At 44.2% G+C, this 25,966-nt stretch overlaps 2 protein-coding genes across 2 annotated transcripts in view; both read left to right on the top strand.

Moving 5' to 3' along the window:
- LOC123990405 (polycystic kidney disease 1 like 1) overlaps positions 1–14,638 on the top strand; it is a 53,882-nt gene extending 39,244 nt beyond the window's left edge. The window contains exons 46-60 of the mRNA XM_046290959.1: positions 25–213; positions 315–433; positions 1,150–1,260; positions 1,380–1,503; positions 1,581–1,664; positions 6,250–6,398; positions 6,761–6,995; positions 9,768–9,872; positions 10,921–11,061; positions 11,173–11,307; positions 11,525–11,779; positions 12,755–12,916; positions 13,073–13,213; positions 13,411–13,529; positions 13,688–14,638. Of these exons, the coding sequence (XP_046146915.1) occupies positions 25–213; positions 315–433; positions 1,150–1,260; positions 1,380–1,503; positions 1,581–1,664; positions 6,250–6,398; positions 6,761–6,995; positions 9,768–9,872; positions 10,921–11,061; positions 11,173–11,307; positions 11,525–11,779; positions 12,755–12,916; positions 13,073–13,213; positions 13,411–13,529; positions 13,688–14,246 (2,628 nt within the window). The 3' untranslated portion in view covers positions 14,247–14,638. The remainder of the gene's footprint in view (positions 1–24; positions 214–314; positions 434–1,149; positions 1,261–1,379; positions 1,504–1,580; positions 1,665–6,249; positions 6,399–6,760; positions 6,996–9,767; positions 9,873–10,920; positions 11,062–11,172; positions 11,308–11,524; positions 11,780–12,754; positions 12,917–13,072; positions 13,214–13,410; positions 13,530–13,687) is intronic.
- A 235-nt stretch (positions 14,639–14,873) lies between these two features.
- LOC123991260 (protein disulfide-isomerase A4-like) lies at positions 14,874–23,920 on the top strand. The gene is made up of 10 exons (XM_046292681.1): positions 14,874–15,160; positions 16,676–16,841; positions 17,058–17,263; positions 17,541–17,679; positions 17,904–18,109; positions 18,245–18,403; positions 22,065–22,216; positions 22,356–22,485; positions 22,692–22,925; positions 23,139–23,920. The coding sequence occupies exons 1-10, from the start codon at positions 15,082–15,084 to the stop codon at positions 23,552–23,554; spliced, it is 1,887 nt and encodes a 628-aa protein (XP_046148637.1). The 5' UTR covers positions 14,874–15,081; the 3' UTR covers positions 23,555–23,920.
- Positions 23,921–25,966: the final 2,046 nt, after the last annotated feature.

The raw sequence follows: 25,966 nt of genomic DNA, 5'->3' as shown, positions 1-25,966 counted from the left end.
GGTCTGTTTGATTTTCTTTTCTAGATCCTTGCCGTGGCTGTGGTGGTCTCCTTCTGGCGCAGGAAGCGTCCGGACTTCTCAAGTTTCTCAGGAGTTCCTGGGTTTCAGGCAGAAACTATGAAACTGTGGACCCAAGATGGCTCCTGTGTCCCAGAGCTCTTCCTGCTCAGCCCTCCTCATCCACCCCAGGAGAGATGCTCTCACTTTGACAGGGTAACAACATCATCCTACTCTAACAGATGATCAACTGCTCTGGTTTTATTCCATATTATTTTAGAAGATATTAAGACAAGTCTTTGCTGTGTTATTGACAGGTGCTGGCGGCCCGTCGGAGGGCTCGGTATCTGCGTCTGGTACGCCCACCCACTTCTGGGGAGCTGAGGAGGACAGGGGGGAGGAAGAGGAGAGAAACACTCATTCGCAAAACACTCAGGTGTGTGTATGTGTGTGTGTGTGCCTGCGTATATATGTGTGTGTGTTTCTGACCCAGTCTGGTCCCTCCATAGGGAGATAAGTGTGTTTCTGACCCAGTCTGTTCCCTCCATAGGGAGATAGCAGTGTGTTTCTGACCCAGTCTGGTCCCTCCATAGGGAGATAGCAGTGTGTTTCTGACCCAGTCTGGTCCCTCCATAGGGAGATAGCAGTGTGTTTCTGACCCAGTCTGGTCCCTCCATAGGGAGATGACAGTGTGTTTCTAACCTAGTCTGGTCCCTCCATAGGGAGATAGCAGTGTGTTTCTGACCCAGTCTGGTCCCTCCATAGGGAGATAGCAGTGTGTTTCTGACCCAGTCTGTTCCCTCCATAGGGAGATAGCAGTGTGTTTCTGACCCAGTCTGTTCCCTCCATAGGGAGATAGCAGTGTGTTTCTGACCCAGTCTGGCCCCTCCATAGGGAGATGACAGTGTGTTTCTGACCCAGTCTGGTCCCTCCATAGGGAGATAGCAGTGTGTTTCTGACCCAGTCTGGTCCCTCCATAGGGAGATAGCAGTGTGTTTCTGACCCAGTCTGTTCCCTCCATAGGGAGATGACAGTGTGTTTCTGACCCAGTCTGTTCCCTCCATAGGGAGATAGCAGTGTGTTTCTGACCCAGTCTGTTCCCTCCATAGGGAGATAGCAGTGTGTTTCTGACCCAGTCTGTTCCCTCCATAGAGAGATGGCAGTGTGCGTGTCCATGCTGTTCCTCCTACTGTGTGTAACCTATGGCAGCTCCTTTAGAGACCAGTATCACCTCAACCATGCCGTCCGAACACAGTTCACCAGGTAGGAGGGAAACAGGAATATAATCCCTTGTATCTGCAGTTTGTTGCTTGTTGTTAGCATATTCATATGTATACATTTTCACGATCAGTATGAAACAATTTTTTTTCAACAAAATTTAGGAGCCCACATAACCCCTTCCTGTCCATCCAAACGCATGAGGAGTGGTGGAACTGGACCTTAACCAGTGTACTGGATGGTCTGGACTGGGACACCTGGTATAACAACATATCAGCAACTGGGAAGGTGTGTGTGTGTATGTGTGTGTGTTTGTGTGTGTGTGTGCATCTGTTTTACAACCTCTTTATCTCCCCTCATGACAGGCAGGTGCTGTCCAGGGAACATGTATTCTGATAGGAGAGCCCATCTTGAGGAAGATTGATGTTTCCAACGCATCCCAATGCCAGGTAAACCAGGGGGAATGGACACATCTCCTTTAACTGACCGGAAAAACACTGGGGACTGTTAAATGTTGACATTTAAATGGCTAGGAATTACTCCGTTTTTTTATCCTCTGTAAAACTGCAGGTTCACTTGTCCACCAGCAGGGGGTAGTGTAGTCAACATGGAGTGTATTTGAGGAATTCAAATCAAAGGATATTACATTTTCACATGCGCCAAATACAACTGGTGTAGACTTTACTGTGAAATGCGTATATGAGCCCATTCCCAACAATGCAAATTTAAAAAGTAAGAACTTTTTCAAAAAATGCAAAAGGAAATAGTAGCACAATAAAATAACAACGAGACTATATACAAGGAGTAATGGTACTGAGTCAATTAGCAGGGGTTAGAGGTAGTTGAGGTAATATATTCATGTAGGTAGAGGTAGAACGTGACTAAGCAATCAGGATATACAATAAACAGAGTAGCAGCAGTGTATGTAAAGAGTGTGAAAGTGTCTATATGTGAGTGTGTGTGTGTGTGTGTTTTGTGTGTGTGAGCGTATGTAGTCGTAGTCTATGTATGTGTGTGTGTTGGAGAGTCAGTGTAGTATGTGTGGGTAGAGTCCAGTGAGTGTGCATGGAGCCAGTGCACATCAAAAGTTGGTCAATAAAAATAGTCACTGCAGTCTGTAGCGCCATACATTCAGATGCCAAGCAGTTTCCATACAACATTTACATTACATTTAAGTCATTTAGCAGACGCTCTTATCCAGAGCGACTTACAAATTGGTGCATTCACCTTATGACATCCAGTGGAACAGCCACTTTACAATAGTGCATCTAAATCTTTTAAGGGGGGGGTAGAATGATTACTTTATCCTATCCTAGGTATTCCTTAAAGAGGTGGGGTTTCAGGTGTCTCCGGAAGGTGGTGATTGACTCCGCTGTCCTGGCGTCGTGAGGGAGTTTGTTCCACCATTGGGGGGCCAGAGCAGCGAACAGTTTTGACTGGGCTGAGCGGGAACTGTACTTCCTCAGTGGTAGGGAGGCGAGCAGGCCAGAGGTGGATGAACGCAGTGCCCTTATCCCTCACACTGCCTCCTTAAACCATAATATTATCCCAGTCCCTCACACTGCCTCCTTAAACCATAATATTATCCCAGTCTATCACACTGTCCCCTTAAACCATAATATTATCCCTCACACTGCCTCCTTAAACCATAATATTATCCCTCACACTGCCTCCTTAAACCATAATATTATCCCTCACACTGACTCCTTAAACCATAATATTATTCCTCACACTGTCTCCTTAAACCATAATATTATCCCAGTCCCTCACCCTGTCTCCTTAAACCATAATATTATCCCAGTCCCTCAAACTGCCTCTTTAAACCATAATATTATCCCAGTCCCTCACACTGTCTCCTTAAACCATAATATTATCCCAGTCCCTCACACTGTCTCCTTAAACCATAATATTATCCCTCACACTGTCTCCTTAAACCATAATATTATCCCTCACACTGTCTCCTTAAACCATAATATTATCCCTCACACTGGCTCCTTAAACCATAATATTATCCCAGTCCCTCACACTGTCTCCTTAAACCATAATATTATCCCTCACACTGCCTCCTTAAACCATAATATTATCCCTCACACTGCCTCCTTAAACCATAATATTATCCCTCACACTGCCTCCTTAAACCATAATATTATCCGTCACACTGTCTCCTTAAACCATAATATTATCCCTCACACTGTCTCCTTAAACCATAATATTATCCCTCACACTGTATCCTTAAACCATAATATTATCCCTCACACTGTCTCCTTAAACCATAATATTATCCCTCACACTGTCTCCTTAAACCATAATATTATCCCAGTCCCTCACACTGTCTCCTTAAACCATAATATTATCCCTCACACTGACTCCTTAAACCATAATATTATCCCAGTCCCTCACACTGTCTCCTTAAACCATAATATTAAGATGCTCGCAATGGTGCAGCTGTAGAACTTTTTGAGGATTTGAGGGCCCATGTCAAATCTTTTCAGCCTCCTGAGGGGGAAGAGGCTTTGTCGTGCCCTCTTCACAACTGTGTTGGTGTGTTCGGACCATGATAGGTCCTTAGTGATGTGGACACCGAGGAACTTGTATCTCTCGACCTGCTCCAATACAGCCCCTTCGATGTGAATGGGGGCGTGCTCTGCCCTCCGTTTCCTGTAGTTCACGATCAGCTCCTTTGCCTTGCTGACGTTGAGGGAGAGGTTGTTGTCCTGGCAGCACACTGCCAGGTCTCTGGCCTCCTTCATATAGTCTATAGTCTCATCATTGTTGGTGATCAGGCCTACCATCTTTGTGTCGTCGGCAAACTTAATGATGTTGGAGTCGTGTGCAGCCACGCAGTCGTGGGTGAACAGTGAGTACATGACTAAATCTGCACCCCTGAAGGGCCCCCGTGTTGAGGGTCAGCATGGGGGATGTGTTGTTGCCTACCCTCACCACCTGGGGCCCGTCAGGATGTACAGGATCCAGTTGCAGAGGGAGACATGCAGTCTCAGGGTCCTTTACTTAGTGATGAGCTTGGAGGACACTATGGTGTTGAACACTGAGCTGTAGTCAATGAGCCAGTAGGAGGCACTCTTTCCTCTGGTATAAAAAATATCCCAATGCCCCAGGGCAGTGATTGGGGACATTGCCCTGTGTAGGGTGCCGTCTTTCGGATGGGACGTTAAATGGGTGTCCTGACTCTCTGAGGTCATTAAAGATCCCATGGCACTTATCGTAAGAGTAGGGGTGTTAACCCCGGTGTCCTGACTAAATTCCCAATCTGACCCTCAAACCATCACAGTCACCTAATAATCCCCAGTTTACAATTGGCTCATTCATCCCCCTCCTCTCCCCTGTAACTATTTCCCAGGTCATTGCTGCAAATGAGAACGTGTTCTCAGTCAACTTACCTGGTAAAATAACGGATAAATAAAATAAAATACCTAACCTTAACCCTTACCTTCACCATTCAGAGTTAATACCTAACCTTAACCCTTACCGTAACCATTCAGAGTTAATAACTAACCTTAACCCTTACCGTAACCATTCAGAGTTAATAACTAACCTTAACCCTTACCGTAACCATTCAGAGTTAATAACTAACCTTAACCCTTACCGTAACCATTCAGAGTTAATAACTAACCTTAACCCTTACCTTCACCATTCAGAGTTAATACCTAACCTTAACCCTTACCGTAACCATTCAGAGTTAATAACTAACCTTAACCCTTACCGTAACCATTCAGAGTTAATAACTAACCTTAACCCTTACCGTAACCATTCAGAGTTAATAACTAACCTTAACCCTTACCGTAACCATTCAGAGTTAATAACTAACCTTAACCCTTACCGTAACCATTCAGAGTTAATAACTAACCTTAACCCTTACCGTAACCATTCAGAGTTAATAACTAACCTTAACCCTTACCGTAACCATTCAGAGTTAATAACTAACCTTAACCCTTACGGTAACCATTCAGAGTTAATAACTAACCTTAACCCTTACCGTAACCATTCAGAGTTAATACCTAACCTTAACCCTTACCGTAACCATTCAGAGTTAATAACTAACCTTAACCCTTACCTTAACCATTCAGAGTTAATAACTAACCTTAACCCTTACCGTAACCATTCAGAGTTAATAACTAACCTTAACCCTTACCTTCACCATTCAGAGTTAATAACTAACCTTAACCCTTACCGTAACCATTCAGAGTTAATAACTAACCTTAACCCTTACCTTCACCATTCAGAGTTAATAACTAACCTTAACCCTTACCGTAACCATTCAGAGTTAATACCTAACCTTAACCCTTACCTTAACCATTCAGAGTTAATACCTAACCTTAACCCTTACCTTCACCATTCAGAGTTAATACCTAACCTTAACCCTTACCTTCACCATTCAGAGTTAATACCTAACCTTAACCCTTACCTTCACCATTCAGAGTTAATAACTAACCTTAACCCTTACCGTAACCATTCAGAGTTAATGTATAACCTATACCCTTACCGTAACCATTCAGAGTTAATAACTAACCTTAACCCTTACCGTAACCATTCAGAGTTAATAACTAACCTTAACCCTTACCGTAACCATTCAGAGTTAATACCTAACCTTAACCCTTACCGTAACCATTCAGAGTTAATAACTAACCTTAAGAATTCGGAGTTGATGCCTAAACTATCCTTAAACACTTCGATATTTTACGTTTGGAACAACTTCAAATTTGGCATTTCAGAAACGCGGATGAATGTCAAATTCTGATGTGAGACTGTGAGAGCTTGTTGAATTTAGACAGGTTAACTTGGCATTCTTGGGCACAGGGACTATGGTGGTCTGCTTGAAACATGTAGGTGTTACATACACAGTATTGCAGTACAGCTCAGATTTTACTGTCTGTGCAATGTGGAATCATAATGTCTATTTTGCTGTGAGTGGTCTACTTTCTTTAGAAACTAGAAAATTAAGTTATTGTCTCTGTGTTTGATAGCTAAATGTATCCTGCTGGGTGAACCCATAACTAACCTCTGACCTCCCCTCAGGTGCCTCCTGTAATGGCGACCTTGTTCCCAGAATGCCTCACGGAAAGAGTCTCTGGGATGGCGTTACCGATGGAGGTCGGACTTCGTCTCTGCGGTCAACTCCAGTGTTACACAGGAACTGGGACCACAGTACGACTGGGTCTAACACGGTCAGAACACAACACAACCACTCAGCACCATTATCTCAAAGAAACTACCATGTACATGAGTAAACAGACTTGAACTTTTTTCACATCATGTATGTATCACCAGGCTGTATCATAACCGGCCGTGATTGGGAGTCCAATAGGTCGGCGCACAATTGGCCCATTGTCGTACTGGTTTGGCCGTTGTAGGCCGTCATTGTAAATAAGAATTTGATGTTAACTGACTTGCCTAGGTAAATAAAGGTTAAATAGCTTTTTTAAATGTCTGTTCACCTATTCTACAACACACACCTTAGCTTAGTCTATGATAACAGAAACCATGTTGCTGATGTCACCCTGTCCTCTCTGCTCTAATTAACGCCCAGGTCAGAGATTGTGTCCAGGCTAGAATCCCTGAGGTCCGCTGGCTGGCTGGACAGACTAACAGTAGCCATGGCAACCCAGTTCACCCTCTACAGCCCCCACACCAACCTGTTCAACAGTGTGAACCTGATGGCCGAGAGATTACCTGGTGGAGCTTTGCACACCTCCGCCCGTGTCCAGTCAGCTAGGGTCTACCATTCACCTACTGTATGGGACTACTTCAGTATGGCATGTCAGGTAACACCATAACACTCCTAGTCCCTAGCCCCATCCTCTAACTAACCTCTACCATATCCCCTAACATCTAGCCCAGTGGTGGGAAAGTGTTTGGCTAGAGGGCCACATAGGGACTTTTAATAGTGAAGACATCAAAACATGTACTAACCAAAAAAATGTTAAACAAATCAGTATATATTTGCGATTTTAGATTCTTCAAAGTATCCACCCTTTGCCTTGATGACAGCTTTGCACAATCTTGGCATTTTCTCAACCAGCTTCACCTGGAATGCTTTCCCAACAGTCTTGAAGGAGTTCCCACATATACTGACCACTTGTTGGCTGCTTTTTCTTCACTCTGCGGTCCAACTCATCCCAAACCATCGCAATTGGGTTGAGGTCGGGTGATTGTGTAGGCCAGGTCATCAGATGCAGCACTCCATCACTCTCCTTCTTGATTAAATAGCCCTCACACAGCCCGGAGGTGTGTTGTGTCATTATCCTGTTGAAAAACAAACAGGATTGCATATCGCTGCAGAATGCTGTGGTAGTCATGCTGGTTAAGTGTGCCTTGAATTCTAAATAAATCACTGACAGTGTCACCAGCAAAGCACCATCACACCCCCACACCATCACACCTCCTCATCCATGCTTCACGGTGGGAAACACACATGCAGAGATCATCCGTTCACCTACTCTTGAGTCTTACAAAGACACGGCGGTTGGAACCACACATGCAGAGATCATCCGTTCACCTACTCTGAGTCTCACAAAGACACGGCGGTTGGAACCACACATGCAGAGATCATCCGTTCACCTACTCTGAGTCTCACAAAGACACGGCGGTTGGAACCACACATGCAGAGATCATCCGTTCACCTACTCTGAGTCTCACAAAGACACGGCGGTTGGAACCACACATGCAGAGATCATCCGTTCACCTACTCTGAGTCTTACAAAGACACGGCGGTTGGAACCACACATGCAGAGATCATCCGTTCACCTACTCTGAGTCTTACAAAGACACGGCGGTTGGAACCACACATGCAGAGATCATCCGTTCACCTACTCTGAGTCTTACAAAGACACGGCGGTTGGAACCACACATGCAGAGATCATCCGTTCACCTACTCTGAGTCTTACAAAGACACGGCGGTTGGAACCACACATGCAGAGATCATCCGTTCACCTACTCTGAGTCTTACAAAGACACGGCGGTTGGAACCACACATGCAGAGATCATCCGTTCACCTACTCTGAGTCTTACAAAGACACGGCGGTTGGAACCACACATGCAGAGATCATCCGTTCACCTACTCTGAGTCTTACAAAGACACGGCGGTTGGAACCACACATGCAGAGATCATCCGTTCACCTACTCTGAGTCTCACAAAGACACGGCGGTTGGAACCACAAATGCAGAGATCATCCGTTCACCTACTCTGAGTCTCACAAAGACACGGCGGTTGGAACCACACATGCAGAGATCATCCGTTCACCTACTCTGAGTCTTACAAAGACACGGCGGTTGGAACCACACATGCAGAGATCATCCGTTCACCTACTCTGAGTCTCACAAAGACACGGCGGTTGGAACCACAAATGCAGAGATCATCCGTTCACCTACTCTGAGTCTCACAAAGACACGGCGGTTGGAACGAAGAACAGATTTCCACCGGTCTAATGTCCATTGCTCATGTTTCTTACCCCAAGCAAGTCTCTTCTTCTTGTTGCTGTCCTTTTAGTAGTGGTTTCTTTGCAGCCATTCAGCCATGAAGGCCTGATTCCCACAGTCTCCTCTGAACAGTTGATGTTGAGATGTGTCTGTTACTTGAACTCTGTGAGGCATTTATTTGGGCTGCAATCTAAGGTGCACTTAACTCTAATGAACTTATCCTCTGCAGCAGAGGTAACTCTGGGTTTACCTTTCCTGTGACGCTCCTCATGAGAGCCAGTTTCATCATAGCGCTTGATGGTTTTTGCGACTGCACTTGAAGAAACTTTAAAAGTTCTTGAAATTTTCCGCAATGACTGACGTTCATGCCTTAAAGTAAAGATGGACTGTTGTTTCTCTTTGCTTATTTCAGCTGTTTTTGCCATAACATGGACTTGGTCTTTTACCAAATAGGGATATCTTCTGTGTACCACCCCTACCTTGTCACAACACAACTGATTGGCTCAAACGCATTAAGAAGGAAAGAAAGTCTGCATATGAACTTTTAACGAGGCACACCTGTTAATTGAAACGCGTTCCAACACCTCATGAGTGTGCAAAGCTGTCATCAAGGCTAAGGGTGGCTACTTGGAATAATCTCAAATATTACATTTCTTTTGAATTGTTTAACACTTCTTTGGTTACTACATTATTCCATATGTGTTATTTCATCGTGTTGATGTCTTCATTATTATTCTATAATGTAGAAAATACTAAAAATAAAGAAAAATCCTTGAATGAGTAGGGTTGTCCAAACTTTTGACTGGTACTGTATATTATGTGTTTACTCAAACCTCCTGCGGCCCGGATTGAATGGGCTCACGCACAGGAGTTTTCCCACCCCTGATCTCTTCCCTCCACCACAACCCTCCACATTCAGTCAGATGGGTTTGGCCTTCCATCCACTGTCACACAGGACTACTAGCAACAAGCAGTGAGAAGTGAACTGTGAGCAGTGAATTGTGAGCTGAGCTAAAACAAAGGCCCATTCTATTAGTCTTATCTCAGACATGAAGGCCAATGATATCTGAAGGTGAATATGAGCTGTAGCTTTGTTTGCCTTCATCTCTCCTCTCCAGCTCCTTTTCCTCCTCGTCTCTCTGGTCCAGCTCGTCCTCCAGATCTGTTCTGCTGGAGAGAAAGGCATGCTGGGATACTTGAGAGACCCCCAGAGTTGGCTCCAGGTGAGAGAGAACCCCCCCTCCCTTCTCTCATACAGTATATACAGCAATACATTCTCTGTAAATCTGGGTTTGCTCACTGTAGTTGTCTGAGTTCTCTAGCTCAAGCTTGCCTCTTCATACTCAGTACTAAGCAAACCACACTGAACTTTATACCCTACAAACATTTCTCTCAGTAGGAATTTTCTTTCTGTTGGTTTAGCAATAATAGGTCAGTTTGCCCTTCTCTCTGTCTCCCTCCAGGTCAGTATACTCCTGGTAACCCTCCTCTCTGTCTCGCTCCAGGCCAGTCTACTCCTGGTAACACTTCTCTCTGTCTCCCTCCAGGCCAGTATACTCCTGGTAACACCTCTCTGTCTCCCTCCAGGCCAGTATAATCCTGGTAACCATTCTCTCTGTCTCCCTCCAGGCCAGTATACTCCTGGTAACACTTATCTGTCTCCCTCCAGGCCAGTATACTCCTGGTAACACTTCTCTCTGTCTCCCTCCAGGCCAGTATACTCCTGGTAACACCTATCTCTCTTCCTCCAGGCCAGTATAATCCTGGTAACACCTCTCTGTCTCCCTCCAGGCCAGTATACTCCTGGTAACACCTCTCTGTCTCCCCCCAGGCTAGTATACTCCTGGTAACACCTATCTCTCTTCCTCCAGGCTAGTATACTCCTGGTAACACCTCTCTGTCACCCTCCAGGCTAGTATACTCCTGGTAACACCTCTCTGTCTCCCCCCAGGCTAGTATACTCCTGGTAACACCTCTCTGTCTCCCCCCAGGCTAGTATACTCCTGGTAACACCTATCTCTCTTCCTCCAGGCTAGTATACTCCTGGTAACACCTCTCTGTCTCCCTCCAGGCTAGTATACTCCTGGTAACACCTCTCTGTCTCCCCCCAGGCTAGTATAATCCTGGTAACACCTCTCTGTCTCCCTCCAGGCCAGTATACTCCTGGTAACACCTCTCTGTCTCCCCCCAGGCTAGTATACTCCTGGTAACACCTATCTCTCTTCCTCCAGGCTAGTATACTCCTGGTAACACCTCTCTGTCTCCCTCCAGGCTAGTATACTCCTGGTAACCCTGGTGTACTACATCTACTACATCTATCAGTCCATTTTGACTCTGGAGGTCGTTGACCTGCTGCAGCGACACGACTTCAGGATGCATGTGGATGTCAGCTTACTGTCTATCTGGGAACAGGTTAGAATGGGAGAGAGTGAGGTGTATGTGTGTATGATGATGATGATGATGATGATGATGATGATGATGATGATGATGATGATGATGATGATGAGTCCTCTGTATCTCCAGCACACCCATACACTGCGTGGCATACTGCTCTTCCTCCTGGTGGTGCGGTGTCTGTGTTTGTCGGGGGTTAACAGAACCATGGCCGCCTCAGTGACTCTACTCAGACTCGCCTTCTCCAGACTTCTCTGGCCAATGGTAAACAATCCACAGACACTGCAACCTTTCACCTTCTACCTTAACTACAAACAGTCCGCATGGAAACTATTTAAAATATAATAATCCTAATTTAAATGTTTTTTAAAGAAGTTTCAAGTAACAGTTCAGTACTTCAGGTAAAAGTTAATTTGTTAAAATTCACACTTTGTTTCTAGAGTGTGTCCTGATGTTTATACCGTTTCTATTCTGTCCCCAGCTGTCAGGAGTTGTCCTGTTGGTGGCTCTGTCCTCTGTGGGAAACCTGCTGCTCCTGAGGAGGTCCTGGGGGTCCAGCTCCCTGCCCCACTCCGTCTTCACACTCCTGTCTCTCTCCAGGGGCCAACTGGGCTCCCGGGCCCACTCCCTGCCCGTGGCCTCTCAGCCCCACCAGCTCCACAGCCCCAACAGCCTGTCTTTGTCTTTCTACCATGGAGCTCTCTGTCTCACCCTCACTGTGGCCTGGACAGCAGTGGTACTCATTAAACTTTTTGAAATACTTTTTATAATACTGTTTTTGTAAGGTGTGTGCGTACTGGTAGTGAAGTCCAGTGCAGGAAAGCAGAGATTTGTGAGCAAAAGTGCAAAATGCGCAAAAACAGTCACAAGAATTATGTTTAACAATAAACATCTTCGTGAAATACCACGGGAAAAACAAACAAGTCTGGCGCGTCAACAACAAACACGTAACACAAACAATCTTACACAAAAACATGAGGGGAAACAGAGGAATAAATACGCCGAACGCCACCCGAACAAGGAGAGGAGCTGACTTCGGCGGAAGTCGTGACAGTTTTTAAACACTTTTTATAATACTGTTTTTAAACACTTTTTATAAAACTGTTTTTAAACACTTTTTATAATACTGTTTTTAAACACATTTTATAATACTGTTTTTAAACACTTTTTATAATACTGTTTTTAAACACATTTTATAATACTGTTTTTAAACACTTTATAATACTGTTTTTAAACACTTTTTATAACACTGTTTTTAAACACTTTTTATAATACTGTTTTTAAACACTTTATAACACTGTTTTTAAACACTTTTTATAATTCTGTTTTTAAACACTTTTTATAATACTGTTTTTAAACATTTGTGTTTGATAAAATCCTTGACATAAATCAACTAGTTTCCAAGGTGATCCAGAGACAACAAACATACACGTAGTCTACCCTACAGTACTGTGTGTATACATCACCCTGTACTTTGTTGTTGCTTTATCCAGCCCTAGCAAGCTACATCTGTCTGCTGTAAACCCTCTGCTCCTGTCTGTCTGTCTGTCTGTCTGTCTGTCTGTCTGTCTGTCTGTCTGTCTGTCTGTCTGTCTGTCTGTCTGTCTGTCTGTCTGTCTGTCTGTCTGTCTGTCTGTCTGTCTGTCTGTCTGTCTGTCTGTCTGTCTGTCTGTCTGTCTGTCTGTCTGTCTGTCTGTCTGTCTGTCTCTAGTTGACTGGAATCGTCTCCTCGTTAGTGAGAGCTGCTAAACTAGCTGGTAGGAGGAGGTGCCTACTGACTCTCTGTGACGTGGTTGGCTACGTCAGGGGTCGGGCAGCTGTGCTCATTGGCCAACGCAGACAGAGATGGACAGATAGCCATGCCCACAGGAGAGTGAGTGACCTTTGACCTCCATGCTAATGTCCGAAAGATAGTTTTGAAGATAGGACTACTTTGCTTTGACTGTCAATGAAAGCAGAGAACAACCTTGTGGTTTAGATTGAGGTATGGAAGGGGTTAACTGGCTGATTATATATTTTTTCTCCTCAGAGTTTTTACCTGGAGGAATTTGAGAGCCTGGTGGATGAGCTGCAGTTTAGACTAAATGCCTTCTCTAACAGTCTGCACCACACCCTACATCCTAAAGATATCTTCTCCCCCACCCAGAGCCCCTCCAGCCTGGCCTCACAGGTGGGCACACCCACACTGTCTGAACCAACCTGCCAGTGTATATATGATTTAGGCATAACCTTTGAATATGTAAGCCTCTGTGGAGCAATCTAGGTGGAGTTACTTAGACATGTCCCACTTTCAATTTGAACGGACCACCATCTCATGAGCTGTCCCTGATTCCAGCACAGTTTTAAGGGTGTGTGTTTCTTTTGTAGCGCTCTGCTGCCAGTGAAACAGCACACGTGACTGAAGAAACACTTCTCAATGCTCCCCCTGACATCACCAACCTCCCACTGACCTCCAGGGAACACTCACCTGACGCACACCACTACAGGTAAAACCACAACTAAATATAATTCACATCAAAAACAGCATTCGCCTGCCATAGAAAGGCAGAGGTGATTCACTGAACTATGTTCGCCCAGTGACTACTTGATTATTTGAGTTTAGATGGCCTGGGTTGTTAACCAGTTGTTTTTATTTCCATCCCAGGTCTCAGCTCGAATTGGAGACCCTCCACCATCTGCAGCAGTCAGGCCAGAGGAGGCAGACCCCAGCCCCAGCTGGGGGACTCTCAAGTAGGATTGGGCCATCCGTCAGTCCCCTGCATAGTGGAGCACCAGGGTGGATCTCCCGAGAGCACCCATCAGACAGAAAACTCCAGATCTCCACCTCCATAGGGGGGCCAAGCTACCTCTCCTCCCCAGATTTGGTGCACCTAGATGAGGCTCGGACATGGGACAACATGCCTCAGATCCAGAGCCTAACAGGCTGGATAGATAATCAGATGGTTAAGACTGTGGTTCTGGAGAATCAGATCAGCCACTGGACCACGGTCGGTCGGTCTGGTAAGAAGAGCCACAGAAGTCCCAGAAACACCCAATGGGCTACAGTAGAGGGGCCCAGCTCCAGATATACCACTGCTTCTGGGGTGATGGAGGGCCATGGAGGGCCACACATTGCTTTGGTGGAGGTTATGGTCCATGGGAGCCCGGAGACTGAGCCAGAAGAGGAGGGATTCCTAGGGACAGTCAGACAGTGCTGGGGTTGACACTGTATGTCGAGTCTAATGAATGAATGAATGAAAAATGAATTATCTTCATCAATTTGCTATTCAAGAGGGATATTGTGAAAAAATTATGTTTATATACTCTGTGTGGAGGGAATCAGGCTTAATTACAAGTATTCAGTAGGCCACTGCTTGTGTCACCATGTCTATTTTCAAAAACATTAAATAAACAATCTGCCCTGGTTGTAAAACAAATAAATAAATGGTGTGTAAAATACATTCTCAAATAAATGGTGTGCAGGTTAGGGTGAGGGGAGCGCACACTGTTTCTTGAAAGAACGAACATTACAACATGGCTCACTGACTAACTCATATGTTTACAGGACAGTTGCATTGTTGCAGCAATCCAGAGACGTCCTTGCACAATAAATAAATAAACCTCTTCATGATCCTGTTGATATCAAAAGTACTAGTTCAACTTTTTCTTGTTTTACTGTTCACTCACTGTTGAAAAACAGTAGTCTATTCAGTCCAATGAAATTACAATAATTGGTAAACTATCCAATGGCACCCTCGAACGTACAGGATCCAGGAATTAAGTGGCGGTACGCAATTGGAGGAAAACCGACGATGGCAGCCAATTAGAACGTGGCAAGTCAGTAAAATTCAATTTCGGGAGGTGGGGAGCGTGATTTCTGAAGTCTTTCTAGTTTGTATGAATCCACAAGCCAAAGATCAGTGTAACGTCACTTCAGGAATGATCAAGCGCTACAGAGATTGCTAATAATAGACCCATGTGATTATATTCATCAGTTACTAGCTGAAAAGGAGAAGTCTCACTCGTTACACGGCTAGCATCCCATTGGAAAACTTGACAATGAGAAAGATAGCGCTGCTGCTAATTGTCTTGCTTGGCGTTGCCCACTTTGCCACTGTTATCCAATGTGAAGAAGATGGTAAGTAGTTAGCTGACGTTAACTAGTAATGAATTAAGTTTGCCAGTTCGTGTACACGCTAGCTAGCTGGCTTCTTCTGCCGTTATAATTAACCAGTCAGCTCGTATTCGCGAGCTAGTTGGGTGACTAGCTAGCTAATTATTGACTGCTGGCTAGCTTTTATAGAATGTTGTGCGTACTCCGTAACGTTACAGCGTGGTTTTGTTTAGCTCTTATGACTAATTGCATAACATTGGGTCATTGGACATCCCATTTATTTAACCTTGTGAGGAAAGTGCCCCGACGCTGCACAAATGTTCAGTTTAAACGCAAATACACCTTGCACGCGATAGTTTGGAAAGATTTGGAACTTAACTGCTATAGGAATGACAAACATTTCTAATACTAAAGATACAATTACTGTACTCAGTGTAATCCATCCACCGGACAGGTGTGGTATATCAATATCAATACACAGGTGCACCTTGTGCTGGGGAAAATGAAAAGGCCACTCTAAAATGTGCAGTTTTGTCACACAGCACAATGTCTCAAGTTGAGGGAGTGTGCGATTTGGCATGCTGACTGCAGGAATTTCACGAGAGCTGTTGCCAGATAATGTAATGTTAAATTCTCTTCAATAAGCCGCTTCCAACATTTGAGAGAATTTGGCAGTATGTCCAAACTGCAGAACATGTGTAACCATGCCAGCCCAGGACCACAGCTGGCTTCTTCATGTGTGGGATTGTCTGGCAAGCAACCCGGACAGCTGATACAACTGTGGGTTTGCACAACCAAAGAATTTCTGCACAAACTGTCAGAAACCGTCTCAGGGAAGCTCATCTATGTGCTCGTCGTCCTCACCAGGGTCTTGACCTGACTGCAGTTCGGCATTGTAACTGACTTCAGTGTGCAAGTGCTCACCTTTGATGGCCACTGGCATGCTGGAGAAGTGTGCTTTTCACAGATGAATTACGGTTTCAACTGTAACGGGCAGAATGCAGACAGCGTGTATGGTGTTGTGTGGGTGAGAAGTTTGCTGATGGTGTGAACAGTGTCCCACGGTGGGGTTATGGTATGGGCAGGCATAAGCAATGGACAACAAACACAATTGCATTTTATCAATGGCAATTTGAGTGCACAGATACTGTGATGAGAACCTGAAATGGTCACACCAGATACTGACTGGTTTTATGATCCACCATGCCATTTTTTAAAGGGATCTGTGACCAACAGACTCATATCTATATTCCCAGTCATGTGAAATCCATAAATTAGGGCCTAATGAATTTATTTCAACTTACAGTTCATACAGTAGAAGGAAGTCAAACTCAGTAAAATCTGAGAAATTGTTGCATGTTACATTTATTTTGGTTAATTGTATGTTCCATGCTTTCAGCTGAGAACCCAAAAGGTGGGCCTGCTGTAAGCTCCCCTGGGTTTGAGAGCTAGGTTTTGTTGCAACGCAAACCCAACTGCGATGTCCTGACTTGTTGCTAGATGTTCTGTTGATTTCAGTGTTGTCAATGATGTTTGCAGATGTAGCAGAAGACGATGAGGTTGATGACAGTGACGATGAAGAGGATGATGAAGATGATGGAACAGAGGTGAAGGATGAGAACGGAGTGTTGGTCCTGACCGACAACAACTTTGACACGTTCATGGAGGGCAAGGACACTGTGCTGGTAGAGTTCTATGCCCCATGGTAAGTTTGCGTAAAGGGAGAGTTGACAATAAGAAGTCAATATTTGTCAGTCATTGGCGACGTGTCCATCCACATCTATTGTGCAGCTCTTGGTAGCCGATAATGCAGTGTGAGAACCGGAAGGCCTTCATCTCAAATGCATGGGATATATGCACCATTGAAATCATTTCCCCCTTGATTGACACTTCTCTAATCTGTTCTCCTCCCCTCTCCCAGGTGTGGCCACTGTAAGCAGTTTGCTTCTGAGTATGAGAAGATCGCCCAGAGTCTGAAAGAGAATGACCCCCCTATCCCTGTGGCCAAGGTGGATGCGACCAAGTCCAGTTCCTTAGCAAGTAGATTTGAGGTGTCGGGATATCCCACCTTCAAGATCATGAAGAAGGGGGAGCCTGTGGAGTATGATGGCGCCAAGAATGAGCAGGGTAGGACAACCACTAACAAGACTGAGCTGGTAGCCTGGCTGTCTCTGTTTCTATATTTGACTACGCTAGTACATCTTGGCCTTGTTTGACTAAAGCGGAAACGGACTGGTACACAGGCTACTATCTTAGTTTCACTTCAGTAGCATTGGTAATGTTATAACTGATTGTGTTTCAGTCATTGTGGCTCGAGTGAAAGAGGTAACCTGACTGGATTGCAACCCCCTTCCAGTTTCAGTTTAGTAACACTATTAATGTGGGAACTGTGGTTGTGTTTCAGCCATTGTGGCTCAGGTGAAGGAGGTGGCCCAGCCAGACTGGAAGCCCCCTCCTGAGGCAACCCTGGTGCTGACCAAGGACAGCTTTGACGATGTGGTCAACAACGCTGACATCATCCTCGTGGAGTTCTACGCCCCATGGTCAGTCAGTCCACCTCCAGACAACGTTTAGGATGCATCTCAATGATCTAGTCACTTCATGTCCTTGTCTCTTCATCTGCACTGGTCTGACGCATGAAATATATCAGTTCCTTAGTGTTTTCTATCTAGTAAAGGAGTGGAGGTGATAAAATAGCTTTATATGAAGCTTCATGACTTTTCCTGCCTAACGAAGCGTTATGGTGCTGTTTTAACTGTCCCTCCAGGTGTGGCCACTGTAAGCAGCTGGCTCCAGAGTATGAGAAGGCAGCCAAGGACCTGAGCCAGCGCTCTCCTCCCATCCCCCTGGCCAAGGTAGACGCCACCCAGGAGAAGGACATTGCCATCCGTTTTGGGGTGTCGGGGTACCCCACCCTCAAGATCTTCAGGAAGGGGAAGGCCTTCGACTACAACGGACCCAGAGAGAAGAGTGGTATGTCCACACTTCATACTTTCAGACAATACCCAATAACTAAGTATATCTGTTAACATTATGGATTTTAGGACGTGTCCCATTGTAATGATATAGCCAAGTGTTGTAACTATTCTGTGTGGTCTCTCTGTGTAGGAATTGTTGACTATATGAGCGAGCAGGCAGGGCCTCCCTCCAAGCAGGTGCAGATGGTGAAACAGGTGTCAGAGTTTATCAAAGATGGTGATGACGCTGTCATAGTGGGTGTGTTTTCCTCGGAGCAGGATAAAACCTACGACCTCTACCTAGAGGCCTGTAAGTATTCAATCATTTTTTATTAACAATGCTTTGGTGTACACAGTGCAGGGTGCACACAAGGCGCTTCAAGTACTTGAATTTGGTACTGGAATACCTTAAATCTGACATTTTCTCAAGTTGGTACTTTTATTTAATCCGTTTTAGAATAAGGCTTTAAAATTTAACAAAATGTGGAAAAAGTCAAGGGGTCTGCATATATATATAAAATAACAGGAGACACCTGTCTGATTAATGCCTGTCTCAGTGGACTAATACATTGCAGAGGCTGTGAGGATGGCTCACCAGTAGATGAGAAATGAATGGTAAACTACAATGTTTGTTTGGTTACAGTAATTTGTTAATGTATTCAATTATTCGTTTTTTACCATTCTCATTGTCTGAGTGGACACTTCGTTTGCGGACTGCACAACCTAGGCTACACTTGAAAGGAACAAGTTTTCATACCATTTACGTGTTTGGTTGGAGCGCTCTTGTCAATGTTGCGTAAAGACGCGCACCAGATTACCCATAGAAGTAGGCCTAGGCTACCTGGCCTGCATGGAAAGTGTAGGCCAATAAACTTGCACATCTGACAGTATTTCTGATTGTCTTAAGCTCCACAGTGATGGTGAATTCTCACATTTTTCTTCACCTCAAACGGCACATAATCAAAATCTGTTTTTACATGCATTGAGAAAGACTACGTTGAATGATTGTCAATTTGTAAAAATGTTCCAGCTCTTTTGATAACTACTCAGCACAATGGCGGGAGGGGCGAGCAGGCAGGCAATGTCATGCTCTGATCCGTTGGAAAAGTAATAGAATAGGCCTACCTGATCACTTCTTATCCCTCGCACAAATGGCCTACAGCTATGTTAGTCCAGAGCTCACTGGTACAGGAAACTCTGAGGGCCCAGAATATTCTATACAATATTGCAAGTTTGATAGCACCAGCTTCAGGCTGGACCTAGTTGATACAATGTTTAAAGTTCCTTGTAGACAGGTCATGCGTAGCCAATGTGACTCATAGGATATTTATTTTTATCAGGGTATTTTCTACCTGCAGGCTACACTGTTTTTATTTGTTGGCTTTCTGGAGGCTATTTTTACATTGTTTGCAATAGAAGTTACTTTCAGAATTGATTATCCACATGATTTTCAGATACGAAGACTTTATTATACACTGCTCAAAAAAACTAAGGGAACACTAAAATAACACAGCCGAGATCTGAATGAAATTCTTATTAAATACTTTTTTTCTTTACATAGTTGAATGTGCTGACAAAAAAATCACATGATCAATGGAAATCAAATTTATAAACCCATGGAGGTCTGGATTTGGAGTCTCACTCAAAATTAGTGGAAAACTACACTACAGGCTAATCCAACTTTGATGTAATGTCCTTAAAACAAGTCAAAATGAGGCTCAGTAGTGTGTGTGGCCTCCATGTGCCTGTATGACCTCCCTACAACACCTGGGCAAGCTCCTGATGAGGTGGCGAATGGTCTCCTGCGGGATCTCCACCCAGACCTGGACTAAAGCATCTGCCAACTCCTGGACAGTCTGTGGTGCATCGTGGCGTTGGTGGATGGAGCGAGACATGATGTCCCAGATGTGCTCAATTGGATTCAGGTCTGGGGAACGGGCGGGACAGTCCATAGCATCAATGCCTTCCTCTTGCAGGAACTGCTGACACACTCCAGCCACATGAGGTCTAGCATTGTCTTGCATTAGGAGGAACCCAGGGCCAACCTCACCAGCATATGGTCTCACAAGGGGTCTGAGGATCTCATCTCGGTACCTAATGGCAGTCAGGCTACCTCTGGCGAGCACATGGATAAATGCCACCCCACACCATAACTGACCCACCGCCAAACCGGTCATGCGGGAGGATGTTGCAGGCAGCAGAATGTTCTCTACAGTGTCTCCAGATTCTGTCACATGTGCTCAGTGTGAACCTGCTTTCATCTGTGAAGAGCACAGGGCGCCAGTGGCTAATTTGCCAATCTTGGTGTTCTCTGGCAAATGCCAAACTTCCTGCACGGTGTTGGGCTGTAAGCACAACCCCCAGCTTTGGACGTCGTGCCCTCATACCACCCTCATGGAGTCTGTTTCTGACTGTTTGAGCAGACACATGCACATTTGTGGCCTGCTGGATGTCATTTTGCAGGTCTCTGGCAGTGCTCCTCCTGCTCCTCCTTGCACAAAGGCTGAGGTAGCGGTCCTGCTGCTGGGTTGTTGCCCTCCTACGGCCTCCGCCACGTCTCCTGACGTACTGGCCTGTCTCCTGGTAGCGCCTCCATGCTCTGGACACTACGCTGACACACAGCAAACCTTGATGTTCCATCCTGGATGAGCTGCACTACCTGAGCCACTTGTGTGGGTTGTAGACTCAGTCTCATGCTACCACTAGAGTGAAAGCACCGCCAGCATTCAAAAGTGACCAAAACATCATCCAGGAAGCATAGGAACTGAGAAGTGTTCTGTGGTCACCACATGCAGAACCAATCCTTTATTGGGGGTGTCTTGCTAATTGCCTATAATTTCCACCTGTTGTCTATTCCATTTGCACAACAGCATGTGAAATTTGTCAATCAGTGTTGCTTCCTAAGTAGACAGTTTGATTTCACAGAAGTGTGATTGACTTGAAGTTACATTGTGTTGTTTAAGTGTTCCCTTCATTTTTTTGAGCAGTGTATATGAAATGTAACTGTTCCATGGAAATGTGCATATGACAATCATAACTAGCATGCAGTTTGGTAGAAATGATAAGGTAAATTAGCATTCTAAATTGAAAAGTTTGATGACCCCTGTAGCCATTACCTACTGGTAGCATCAGGAGCTTACTGGCAGAATCTGCCAAGGCCAGCTGAAAGAGGTTCGGGAACAGTTTAAAACATTTAAAAAAAAAATATATATATATATATATATATAACCAGAAGAATGAATATATATATGTATATATCCTAACCAGAAGAGTGTATATATATATGTATATATCCTAACCAGAAGAATATGTATGTATATATCCTAACCAGAAGAATATGTATGTATATATCCTAACCAGAAGAATATGTATGTGTATATATATATATATTCTAACCAGAAGAGTATATATATATTCTAACCAGAAGAGTATGTATATATCCTAACCAGAAGAATATGTATGTATATATATATAACCTAACCAGAAGAATATGTATATATATATATATTCTTCTGGTTAGGTTATCTTGATCTCTTGCTCCCTGTCGTTTGTCTTGATTATCTAATCAATGTGCTTAAAGCATAAGATGAGCTCAGTACAGTGTAGATAATTTTCTTCAAACATAGGGTGTGTCTATATAGCGAACTCCACATTTAATGTATTTTTTGTTTTTTGTCTGGGACAGCCCTACAAAACAACATTATTGAGTAGAACGTGTAAGGTTCCCCAGAAGGTTGTGGCGATGAACTTAAAAAAAATTGATGGTCCTGGAAAATAAATATTAGTGCTTGAAAAAGTACTTAAGTCCTTGAATTTGATTGCCACGGTCTGTACGAACCCTGAGTGACTATACATAGCATGCTATATGTTTAGTATTGAGGGTGTATAGGAAATTCCTGCGCTCCTGGTGAGGCTTTCTAAAGGGGATCAATAGTGATTGTATTGTGTTCCCCTCCTATCTGTCCTCCCAGGTCATGTTCTTAGAGAGGACTTCAAGTTCCTCCATACCTTCAGTTCAGACTTGGCCAAGCTCCTCAAGGCCTCCCCCGGCCAGGTCGTCATGGTGCAGCCTGAGAAGTTCAGGTCCAAGTATGAGAAAGCTTCACACACACTCACCATCAAAGTAAGTCTGTCCACAAGGTGTGTGTTTGTCTAACCTCAAGTAGACTTCAATGAAGCATGCTCTCCTGACCTAAGAAAATGCTGAAATTATTTGTGCATGTTTTAATGTATGATCTCATAACCTGGCCTCTCCTTTTCAGGACTCCACAGAGGTGTCTGAGGTGCAGGACTTTTTTAAGAAACACATCCTGCCACTGGTGGGTCACAGGAAACAGAGCAACGATGCTAAACGGTGTGGACTTGTGGACTTCGGCTTCGACTTCAGGAAAGGCAAGTGTCCTCAACCCCTTATCTCCTAGATTGTGTGAATATTGTCTAAAGCTGCGTAGCTTCCATAATACCTTTTCTTGACCTGCTGAAGAGCTGGAACAAAAGCCTGCACTACCAGTAGCTCTCCTCCAGGACTGGCGGTTGGACAACCTTGGTGGTGTTAATTGCAGCTCATCTCATGCCTGATAACCCCTTTTCTGTTCTAGCCACCCAATTCTGGAGGAGCAAGGTTCTGGAGGTGGCCAAGGATTTCCCGGAATACACCTTTGCAATCGCTGACGAGGAGGACTATTCAGATGAGCTGAAGAGCCTGGGGCTCAGCGACAGCGGGGAGGAAGTCAATGTGGGGATTCTGGGAGATGGTGGCAAGAAGTTTGCCATGGAGCCTGAGGAGTTTGACTCTGAGGTGCTGAGGGAATTCATCATGGCTTTTAAGAAAGGTGAGCTTTACAGCAATTGTTATAAAATGTCACGACTTTAAACCACAAGATGTTGTATTGAGTTACATATTAACCTGAGTTGAGTACCTTGTCTGCAGCCAGCCAAATATCATCCGTATTTGACAGGTCTTTGCCAATATCGTGTAATGGACTATACATTAGTGTCCATTGGTCACCATGTCTGTGTCCATTCTTGTCTCTCCCTCTCTGTAGGCAAACTGAAGCCCGTCATCAGATCTCAGCCGGTGCCCAAGAATAACAAAGGCCCTGTGACGGTAGTGGTTGGAAAGACCTTCGACGACATTGTCATGGATACCAAGAAAGACGTCCTGATCGAGTTCTACGCCCCGTGGTGCGGTCATTGCAAGAAGCTGGACCCCGACTACACCGCCCTGGGCAAAAAATACAAGAACGAGAAGAACCTGGTCATTGCCAAAATGGACGCCACGGCTAATGACGTGCCTCACGACAGCTATAAAACAGAGGGCTTCCCTACCATCTACTTTGCACCTAGCAACAGCAAGCAGAGCCCAATCAAATTTGAGGGTGGGGATAGAACCATAGAAGGATTTAGTAAGTTCTTGGAACAGCATGCCACAAAGTTATCACAGAGCAAAGATGAACTTTAAAAATCTCTTTCTGAGTAGCTAAGAACTTTAACCATGCCAGTGTAGAGACTACAAGTTCCAGGTGCCCTGGAGGAGCTGAGGGCAGACTGTTAATTCCAAGTCAACCCTTCCTAGCCCCTACACCCTAGCCACCTATGTGCAAGATGGCGCTACCACCATATGTATCCAACCATCTCAGATCTCCACTAGGGCCTAGTGTTTAGGGGGTCGGAGTTGATTTGAGTGTCCCCACAGAGGGCTGTTACTGAGTCTCTCTGATTTACCAATCTTTTTCTGTTCAAATCAAGAGATTCTGCTTTTGTTTTCCATGTCTAAAAGCATGTAAGCACTGAGTTCTAAGCCTTTTCAAATAAAACATGAACTGTGTGTTGTGGGGTGCATAATTATTCTCGTCAGCTGTACTGAGGACACAGGATGGGTGAAAGCAAAATTAAGGAATGTCTGTCCTATTATAGGATGGGAGTATTCAACTCTTAACCTACAAGGTCCTGAGCCTGCTGGTTTTCTGATCTACCTGACTTAATTGCACACTTTCTAAATCATTCCCCGATTTAAATCAAATCAAATCAAATTTATTTATATAGCCCTTCGTACATCAGCTGATATCTCAAAGTGCTGTACAGAAAGGTTATTATATTAAGATGAATTGTTTTTAGATCCACTTTACTTCATTTTAATTTCAAGTTTTATAAAAACATTGTTTTCTAATTAGCTTTACTGTTGTGTAGGAGGCTAGGCTCCATGTATGTTGTATCAATTTTGGGGATGTCCATTCCTGCAACTGTGGGGCATTTAATGCGTCAGGTTTAAAGGTAGACTGTGTGAATACCTAGATGCACGACAAACTGAGTCAATATCTGCAACAACCAGGAGGGTTGAACGACAACTTCTCTGCTGTTTTGGTATCATAGCTGCTGTTTGACACTTGCAAATGTGCAGATACTCCGTGTGGCAGAGTGCATGTTCTCATCTCAATGGCTGTTTTGAACTGGATCACTTTGAAAGGTGGTGACCACCTATTTCGGCGATAAAATTGTCCAACTTGGACCTACATGTCGACTGCATTAACCTTACAAAAATTGTGATCAAAATGACGTTTTGACTGCAGTTGTCCATCGTGCAGGGATTTCCTGCATTGCGTGAGGCTCTATTGTCAACCAATTTGTTTGACCCACACGAATGTGACCAAAGACTTGACAAACAACCAATTTGCACGGTGTACAGTAGCTATATATTCAAGTGATGTGAGGTTCTCACTGATTGTACGATGTCCACACGTTATGGTTTCAGATTGTGAGTATGTGTGATGAATGGCAAAACTCATGTTTCCTTTAGGGAGTGGTTGAAATTTATATAATTGTTACCTGATGGAAAATGGGGGAGGGTCATGTCATCCGTTAACCCCCGACCATAAATTACATGTAATCTGTTACATGTAAGGGATTACAAAAAAAATTAACTAATCTGTTACGTTACCAGTAGAACTATTGTCATAAGATACTTTCAAAGAACAAGATTACTTTGAGGATTACTTTTAAATTCGGAACGCATGTGAGGAAAAAAAATCGGACTTTTTTCAATGACATTGAGAAAGGCAGAGCCCCACCTGTTCTGAGACCCACATTTTTTGCAAAAACATAAATATATATTTTTTGGGGGGGCTTGCCTGTTTTGCATGTTATTTTGGCATTAATGTGTCACATATCGGAAATGTTTGCGAACAATGTAAAAAAGAGTTAATGACACATACAAACATGGTCTTTTTTTTGTTTTTGTTTTCTTGAGTAAAGAAGCGTGATAGGTTAATTGATCATTTGAGACAATTGGAGGTGTACCTGTGGATGTACTGTGGGGCAAGAAAGTATTTAGTCAGCCACCAATTGTGCAAGTTCTCCCACTTAAAAAGATGAGAGGCCTGTAATTTTTATCATAGTTACACTTCAACTATGACAGACATAAGAAAAATAAATCCAGAAAGTCACGTAGGATTTCTAATGAATTTATTTGCAAATTATGGTGGAAAATAAGTATTTGGTCACCTACAAACAAGCAAGATTTCTGGCTCTCACAGACCTGTAACTTCTTTAAGAGGCTCTTCTGTCCTCCACTTGTTACCTGTATTAATGGCAACTGTTTGAACCCGTTATCAGTATAAAAGACACCTGTCCACAACCTCAAACAGTCACACTCCAAACTCCACTATGGCCAAGACCAAAGAGCTGTCAAAGGACACCAGAAACAAAATTGTAGACCTGCACCAGGCTGGGAAGACTGAATCTGCAATAGGTAAGCAGCTTGGTTTGAAGAAATCAACTGTGGGAGCAATTATTAGGAAATGGAAGACATACAAGACCACTGATAATCTCCCTCGATCTGGGGCTCCACGCAAGGAGGAGCCCCAGGAGCCCCAGG

Source organism: Oncorhynchus gorbuscha, linkage group LG12 (assembly GCF_021184085.1).
Source record: "Oncorhynchus gorbuscha isolate QuinsamMale2020 ecotype Even-year linkage group LG12, OgorEven_v1.0, whole genome shotgun sequence".
NCBI lineage: Eukaryota > Metazoa > Chordata > Actinopteri > Salmoniformes > Salmonidae > Oncorhynchus > Oncorhynchus gorbuscha.
This window is presented reverse-complemented; position numbering and strand designations above follow the sequence as displayed.